Below are 9,625 nucleotides of genomic sequence, written 5' to 3' on the forward strand. Positions count from 1 at the left end.
TCGGATTCAGACTCGGATTTCAGCGGCTTAAGCGATTCAACAGATTACGCATGTATTGAAACGGATGGTTGTAGTGTGGAGGCAGGTAGCGAAAACGAAATTGAAGAAGAAACTGAAGCTATTGAGCCATATCGGTTTGAACCGTATGCAAGCGAAACTGACAAAAACGACACGACAGCCAGCGACACGGGAGAAAGCGAGGACGAATTCGGCGATCGCCTTCTAACCAACGATTGGTATGTGTTTGTTTGGCATTAAAGGAAACTAACAACTATGAACTAGGTTTACAGCATATGAAATACATTTGGCAACAACATGCACTTTGAGAGGGCAGACAGCCCAATTTTCATCAATTAATATATTCTGTAGACATACCCTCATCCGCTATCTTTTCCTGAAAGCTGATCTGTCCAGTTTTGGAGTTGATGTCAGCAGGCCAGGGAAGCTAGGGTCGATATTCTCTCTTGATCATCTTCGGTGGCATAAGGGACGGTGTGAGCCAAGACATCCAGGGGGTTTAGCTCGCTCGTCTGCGGGAACAAACTGCCGCCATTGCTTGCCGTGCTACTGAGGTCCTTTGTCCCTGAATTGCTCACACACTCCGGCAGATTCAATGGGGGTCTGGCGGCAGATTTCTTTGACTTTATCGTTGGAAGTGCATCTGCTTTGAGTGTCGCAGGATATCCACACATTCTTGCCATCTCTGTCGTAGCATAGCTTTCGTCGGTAAAGTGTGCGGAACAAACGTCCAATTTCTTGCCACTTTCGCATCTTTGGGCCACTGGTGCAACTTGAATCCGTCCCTGTTCGTGTTGTTACACCCTCCGACAACACACCGACGAGGCATGATGTCTCCAAGGTACGGAAAACAGTCGAAAAAAACGGAAAATAACAGAGCTGATTTGACTCAGTGTTTGAGAAAATGGCGGATTGCTTCCCGATGTGACGTCATCGCTCCGAGAGCGAATAATAGAAAGGCGTTTAATTCGCCAAAATTCACCCATTTAGAGTTTGGAAATCGGTTAAAAAAATATATGGTCTTTTTTCTGCAACATCAAGGTATATATTGACGCTTACATAGGTCTGGTGATAATGTTCCCCTTTAAGTTTATATCCCTTAGCTTTAAAATCGGACTCGACTTTACTCCCCTGCCGCTGATTGATGATTCCGGGCGGCGAGATAGATCCCGTTCTATAATCGTGGTGCTTTGATGAGTGAAAGTTGAAAGGATATATAGAAGGAGGACTGATAAAGTGCTTGCTTTCTGTGACGGTGGATCGATGCTTCAAGTCCTCCTGTTTGTCTTGGAAGAGGTTTTCCCCTAATAGTGATGTCCTTTGTGACTGATGCAATATCTTCACACTCGGTGCAACAATGAGAGCAGACAATGTTTGACTGTAAACGGTCCTGGGAAAAAAATAGTTTGATGAATTAAATGGTGCAAAATGTTTTTTTTTTTTCTGATGAAAAAGGCGCTGCAATGCATTGCCACCATTTCAACATTGCCGTTTATTTGCCATCTGTGTGACATGTCAGTGGAGTCCGTGCCCACACGAGAGATGTGGATCCACACACGAGTCTTAAGATGCGCAAGATAAAAAGCTGCCGGAGAAAAGTTTGTGCAGCAAAGAAGCGATTTTCCTCGTCTTTTAGAGTTTTTAAGGGCGTGCGTGGCGCCTCGCCTTGCCTCGTCTTTGCCTTGTCAAGGAGCTCCCCTGAGCTCCCTTCTCTGTGCTTTGCCACTAGAAGTCACCTCCTTTGGTGTTCGGCAGGCAGGTACACAACTCTCTCTCTGAGCTGTTGAACTTTTGGGGAGGGGAAGAAAGGGAAGGCAAAGATTAAAAACAGCCGTGTGATGTGGAGTGCTGAGCTGCCTCCTGAGGATTCCTGGCATAATAATTTAAATGATCAAATGATACAGAGGAGACTTGTTAGCTGAGAAGCAGCCTCCTAGTTGGCCCCATGGGCCCCGTGCTGCCACGCATGCATTGCAAAATAGCTCCTCTGTTGTGCTAAAGAATCTTGTTTCCCCCCCCCCCCCCCCCCCTTTCTCTTTTTACAACCTTTTCAGGAGCAGACTTTTCTACACTTTGTTTAGGTGTATATTCGGCTCTTAAGACTGTCACTTTGTATCTTTGCCTTCTTTATCACGTATTAGCTCTAGAGATGTCCGACAATACCGGACTGCCGATGTTATCGGCCGATAAATGCTTTAAAATGTAATATCAGAAATGATCGGTTTCAAAAAGTAACATTTATGACTTTTTAAAATGCAGCTCACTGCAAAAACTGAAGTCTAAGTAAGATGAAATATCTCAAATAAGGGTGATATTTGCTTATTTTCTGTCTGATAAGATCATTCTTCTCACTAAGCAGATTTTATGTTAGTGTTTTACTTTTTATTAAATCAACATAAAAAACACAACCCAAAAAACCTCCCTCCCCCATTTACACTCATTCACACGAAAGGGTTGTTTCTTTCTGTTATTAATATTGTGGTTCCTACATTATATATTAATATATATCAATACAGTCTGCAAGGGATACAGTCTGTAAGCACACATAAGCTGGTCCACTAATAGTACTAACCTTTAACAGTTAATTTTACTCATTTTCATTAATTACTAGTTTTTATGTAACTGTGTTTATATTGTTTTACTTTCTTTTTTATTCAAGAAAATGTTTTTAATTTATTTATCTTGTTTTATTTTATTAATTTTTTTTTTAAAAAGGACCTTATCTTCACCATACCTGGTTGTCCAAATCAGGCATAATAATGTGTTAATTCCACGACTGTATACATCGGTATCGGTTGATATTGGTTTCGGTAATTAAAGAGTTGGACAATATCGCATACTTGCCAACCCTCCCGGATTTTCCGGTGAGACTCCCGAAATTCAGCGCCTCTCCCGAAAACCTCCCGGGACACATTTTCCCCCGAAAATCTCCCGAAATTCAGGAGGAGCTGGAGGCCACGCCCCCTCCAGCTCCATGCGGACCTGAGTGACGTGTTGACAGCCTGTTCACACGTCCGCTTTCCCACAATATAAACAGCTAATGATCGAGGGCGAGTTCTTGGTTTCTTATGTGGGTTTATTGTTAGGCAGTTTCATTAACGTCCTCCCAGCGCGGTAACAACACACAACAACAGCAGTCAAATCTTCGTCTACCGTAAAGCAGTTCGTCTGCCGTAAACAGCAATGTTGTGACACTTTTAAACAGGACAATACTGCCATCTACTGTACATGCATATGTGACCCACCCATAATGTGTCACATTTTTGTGTTGATTTATTTATTTTGTTTTGTGGTTTGAATTCGTTTTTGGAGCTGTCATTACACATTTATCAGTATTCACATTGGTCAGTAGGGGGCAGTAGGGCGTTTCTTCCCAATTGAATGCTATCACCTGCAGACCGGAAGTGTCTTGTCATTCTGATGAGCGCGACCAGTCTGTGAACAATTGAAACGTCCTGTGTGCTTTTTCTTCCTGTATAACAGGTTAGTTTTGGTGAATCAACTCACTGAATAATATCCATGTGATCTTTATAAGTTTAAGTACACATTCTGATGGTGGAGCCTAACTCTAAAGTGTTTGTGAGTTGTAGTTTGTATTTGTGAATGAATCCAGTGCACAGCTGCAGTAATCAATACAAAGAGGCGACGTGAGTGCGCAATGTTTATATAGGAACTTCTGATCCTAATTCAGACTCCCAAATTAGAGCTCCCGTTTTCTTATTGATTTTATAATGTATATTTGTATAATGTGTGTGTTCTGAAATAGTGACAGAGAATAGAACAAGGATGGACAATTCAACCCTTAACTCAACAATGAGTTAAGGGTGTTAATGAGTGTTATGTGTGTGTATATGTGTAAATAAATGAACACTGAAATTCAAGTATTTCTTTTATTTATATATATATATATATATATATATATATAGCTAGAATTCACTGAAAGTCAAGTATTTCTTATATATATATATATATCTCAACCACGCCCCCTGCCCCACCCCCTACCACGCCCCCCACCCCCCACCTCCCGAAATCGGAGGTCTCAAGGTTGGCAAGTATACAATATCGGAATATCGGATATCGGCAAAAAGCCATTATCGGACATCCCTAGTTTTGGTCCTAAATGATCTCAGTAAGATATTACAGCTTGTAGCTGAGATTTGATGACCTATATTGAGTAAAACATGCTTGAAACTAGAATATCAACTGTTGCAAAGCTGTGTCATCAACACTCACAAGTATAAAACTACTTTTTTAAAGTCATCATTTCTTACTTCAAGCCTGAAAAAAAAAAAAAATCATAATGACGAGCGCATATCGTTATGTCAAGATAATGGCACCAGCATTTACTTAATTTAAGAATATTTTTCAACATATTGAGCAAAAAGGTCTAATTTTTCTTCTACCAAGAAAAGTGCACTTCTTATTAGTGAGAATATACTTCTTTTAAGGCCAAGAAAAGCCTTAAGAGACAACACTGCTAGTGCTAGCTACAACAGCAACAACACTTCCTCATTATGCACCAATCAACTGAAACGGTGAGCGAGATGCGTTCATGAACCCCCGGAATTATGAGTGCCAACAATACAACACAAGTGTAACCGAGGGTTTATATATGTCGCCTATACTGTATAAAGCTACAAAATAACCAACACGGAGGCTCCAGTTTTACACGAGGACCACTTTATTTCGTTTGTTTTCAAAATTCCGCTCCACCACAACGTGTCACCACTTCCGCTCTTAGCGCCTTCAAAATAAGAGCTCAAGGCATATACTGTATAACAGCTTATAACAGGAACTTCACATCACAAAGAGGCAAGTCCATATAAATAGGTTACACAAGAAAGTCTGTTTTTTTTGTTGTTGTTGTTAACATTCTCTGAGTTCTGTATTGTTGCTGTTTTTTTTTTCAATAATTATGATAATTTGTTGTGGATTGTTTTCCATATTTTTGAATGTTATCGTTGTATTTATAAGTACCTAAATTATTGGTCTGCTAACTTAATTGCCACAAAATTTGGTAATAATAAAAAAGCACTGTTTTAGTTTACAAAAATGTATATTTTTTCCGTTTTTAAGCAGTGAAGTATTTGACAGAATGACCTCTGGGGCCATACTTGCCAACCCTCCCGATTTTCCCAGGAAACACCCGAATTTCAGTGCCCCTCCCAAATATCTCCCGGGGCAACCATTCTCCCGAATTTCTCCAGATTTCTACAACAATAATGGGGACGTGCCTTAAAGGCACTGCCTTTAGCGTCCTCTACAACCTGTCGTCACGTCCGCTTTTCCTCCATACAAACAGCGTGCCGGCACAGTCACATAATATATGCAGGTTTTACACACACACACACAAGTGAATGCAACTCATACTTGGTCAACAGCCATACAGGTCACCAGTGACGTGCAGTCACTAGAAAATGGAAAGAAAAAAATGTAAAAAGAAAGAAAAAAAAATTAAATTGTTATATGTATCCAGTGATTATACTATAAAGTTATTTTCCATTTAACTTCACCAGTTTTAGATTATTTTTATTCAAAATCGCTGAATTTTCACATTTGCCGTTCAAATACTGAGAAGAGACGGTGCGGTGAACAGCAGCCAGTTGAGGCACAATCTTTCCACGTGCAAGATTGAATCTATTTAAAACAATTATTTCATAAGAAGCCAAAAAGTGCAAAAACAATAATGTTGGTGTTGGAGGAGTTGTGAATGACTGCAGGGACACAACATTAGGTACACCTGCAAACTGCAGGTGTACCTAATTCACAACTCCTCCAACACGAACATTATTGTTTTTGCACTTTTTGGCTTCTTTTTAAATAACTTTTGTAACCTATTTTCATGGGCTTTCCTCTTTGTGATGTTAAGTTCCTGTTATGCGCTGTTATACAGTATATGCCTTGAGCTCTTATTTTGAAGGCGCTAAGAGCGGAAGTGATGTCACGTTGCGGAGGTTTTTGAAAGAAGGTAAATAAAGTGGTCCTCGTGTAAACTGGAGCCTCCGTGTTTGTTATTTTGTAGTTTCATACAGTATAGGCGACATTTATAAACCCTCGGTTACACTTTTTTAAATAGATTCAATCTTGCACGTGGAAAGTTGAAGTGAGGGCTTTAGTTGCGGCGCATGGACTTAATTTCTAAGTAAAGGTAAGACCATAATAACGTTTTTTTTTTATTAAATGTGCTTTTTTGTGTGCTACAGTTTGTATGTGTAAAGTTAAAGTTAAGTTAAAGTACCAATGATTGTCACACACACACTAGGTGTAATGAAATTTGTCCTCTGCATTTGACCCATCCCCTGGTTCACCCCCTGGGAGGTGAGGGGAGCAGTGGGCAGCAGCGGCGCCGCGCCTGGGAATCATTTTTGGTGATTTAACCCCCAATTCCAAGCCTTGATGCTGAGTGCCAAGCAGGGAAGAATGCTGGTATGAGCTTTTAAACATAACCCGTTAACTGCTGCCAATCAAATGGTGAATAAGATACTCTTTAGGGTTCATATGTTTGTAAATCTGACTGTGATGAAGTCAGTGCCTCACCAGCCATCAACCTCACCGCACGTCACTGCAGGTCACACTGAGGGTGGCCGTATAAACAACTTTAACACTGTTACAAATATGCGCCACACTGTGAACCCACACCAAACAAGAATGACAAACACATTTCGGGAGAACATCCACACCGTAACACAACATAAACACAACAGAACAAATACCCAGAACCCCTTACAGGACTAACACTTCCGGGGACGCTACAATATACACCCCCCCGCTACCACCAAACCCCCCCATCTCCCGAATTCGGAGGTCTCAAGATTGGCAAGTATGTCTGGGGGTCCCCGAACAGTTTGAGAATTGCTGGTAAATGTGGCAGACCAAGTGTGAATTGAAGGTCATCTTTGTTGTTTTGTGTGCTTTCACAGATCCAGCTCCTTTACTGGAGGCCTCACACACCCTGGAGAAAAGGCTGCAGCAGCTTCAGAATTCAACCCCAGACAGTGAGAGCCTGGTACGGGAGATCAGTGTTCACTGGAGGAAACACCTGGAGTGCCTTGAAACGACAGGTGAGGCCAGAAGCAACATTTCGATTTGTAAACTTTTTTCTTTTTAAAAAGATAAAATTAATAGTGATATAACACTTTTTGCCAACATACAAAATGGTAAAATGGTAAAATGGGTATAGCGTTTAGCGTTTTTCTACCTTCCCGGTACTCAAAGCGCTTTGACACTCATTGGCGGTCACTCGAACGAGTATGACTATCCTCCTGGTAGGGGTGTATCCCTTTATGGAGGATGCCTGTGCGTGACTTAGTTTAACGTGGGGAGACTGGTGCACAGACAGTCACCACACGATCCTTGACAGATCCGGGTCAGGGTCCAGTGGCAAGACGACTGGGGACCCTTTTCTGCTGCAGCCTTCTTCCGCCATCGAAGCCGTTGTGACGCTCCATTGGGTTAGCAGTAGAGATGTCCGATAATATCGGCCGATAAATGCTTTAAAATGTAATATCGGAAATTATCGGTATCGGTTTCAAAATTATCGGTATCGGTTTCAAAAAGTAAAATATATGACTTTTTAAAACGCCGCTGTGTACACGGACGTAGGGAGAAGTACAGAGCGCCAATAAACCTTTTTGGCACTGCCTTTGCGTGCCGGCCCAGTCACATAATATCTACGGCTTTTCACACACACACACAAGCGAATGCAAGGCATACTTGGTCAACAGCCATACAGGTCACACTGAGGGTGGCCGTATAAACAACTTTAACACTGTTACAAATATGCGCCACACTGTGAACCCACACCAAACTAGAATGACAAAACACATTTCGGGAGAACACCCGCACCGTAACACAACATAAACACAACAGAACAAATACCCAGAACCCCTTGCAGCACTAACTCTTCCGGGACGCTACAATATACACTAGATGTCGTAATAGCAATTATTTGTATCTATGTAGATTATGCTACATATGTAAAACAATAATAAACCACATGTTAGTAAATAAGTTAGGAAAATGGGCAAACTACATAAATAACATCCTGTAATTTGATTTTGATATTATTTTTTTATCTTGATAGATTGAAAATTAACACCAATGAGTTGACTTTGATTGATTGATTGATTTAAACTTGTATTAGTAGATTGCACAGTACATATTCCGTACAATTGACCACTAAATGGTAGCACCCCAATAAATGTTTCAACTTGTTAATCAATTAATGGTAAAATGGTAAAACGGTAAAATTCATGGTATTCATGGACTGATGAACATGATCACATAACTTATTCAGAAAGTATAAATAACAACAAATAAAGGTAGAATACAAATAACCGCAACATGTAAGTGTTAAAAAACAACAACAACATTATAATTTGTACATTTTCAGAATGTGCTTGTTCTATTTTTAAACGAGGAAAACAAACTGATGTTGTCTTTATTTTTAATTTATCGTGCCGTGATTTTACCAGTCCGGCCCACTCGGGAAGTAGATTTTTCTCCATGTGGCCCCCGATCTAAAATGAGTTTGACACCCCTGCCATATATGGATGAATCAGTGACGTTTTTAACAACCGGTGATGTCATAGGTTGTGCAAATTTCAAACGGACCGTTTAGAGCAGGCCATGGCAATTATTTGACTCGAGGGGCCAGATTTAGATTAAAAAGTGTGTCTGGGGACCGGTATATCTATTTTTAAGGAACACTAATACAAAACCTCACAATAAACATTGAAAGCTAAAAACGTTATGACAGACCGCCTTAAAAAAACGGAATGGAATTTGACATTTTTTTTTACTGAATGAGACACCCAGAATGTACATGAAAATAAAGAATGTGGGCTTTACTATATTAACTATGAAGGATAAAACACTGAATATTGACAACATATTTTACAATCAACCGAAACACAACCAAAAATGCAACAAACATAGTGAAATATGAACGCAAAGGGTAAAAAAAAAACCCACCTACAATCTGAGATATCTCATAGTGACCAGAGTAACTAATTAGATGACCATAGTAACTAATTAGATGACCATAGTAACTAGTATATCATGCAGATTCCAAGCATTGAAAGACTTAGTATAGTTGAAGACATCACTGCACATCATAATGGCAGCTACACTTTCCATCTTAAACATCTAAAATAATTATTTAGGAATGTCCGGCGGGCCAGATGAAAAGCTCAACGGGCCGCATGCGGCCCCCGGGCCTTAATTTGCCCCAGGTCTGGTTTAGAGGAAGTATGAAGGAAGGCAAGATTATTTTATAAATATCCCTGCAATGCCTCCATGGTTTGAGTTCAAATTTTCAGGACTTATGCAGATCCCAAATACACAACAGCAGGTACCAATAGGTAAGAAAAGTTAGTTGTTTGTAATAGGGCCCCTTTAAAGGCCTACTGAAACCCACTACTACCGACCACGCAGTCTGATAGTTTACATATCAATGATGAAATATTAACATTGCAACACATGCCAATACGGCCGGGTTAGTTTACTAAAGTGCAATTTTAAATTTCGCTGAAAACGTCTCGGTATGATGACGTCAGGGCGTGATGTCACGGATTGTAGAGGACATTTTGGGACAGCATGGTGGCCA

General features: G+C 40.4%; 1 protein-coding gene across 2 annotated transcripts in view; it reads left to right on the top strand.

The window, feature by feature from the left end:
• LOC133623060 (homeobox protein cut-like 2) overlaps nucleotides 1-9,625 on the top strand; it is a 329,715-nt gene that overhangs the window by 268,397 nt on the left and 51,693 nt on the right. For both annotated transcript variants that reach the window (XM_061985993.2, XM_061985992.2), the window contains exon 5: nucleotides 6,939-7,079. In XM_061985993.2, the coding sequence (XP_061841977.1) occupies nucleotides 6,939-7,079 (141 nt within the window). The remainder of the gene's footprint in view (nucleotides 1-6,938; nucleotides 7,080-9,625) is intronic.

Source organism: Nerophis lumbriciformis, linkage group LG12 (genome assembly GCF_033978685.3).
Source record: "Nerophis lumbriciformis linkage group LG12, RoL_Nlum_v2.1, whole genome shotgun sequence".
Lineage (NCBI taxonomy): Eukaryota > Metazoa > Chordata > Actinopteri > Syngnathiformes > Syngnathidae > Nerophis > Nerophis lumbriciformis.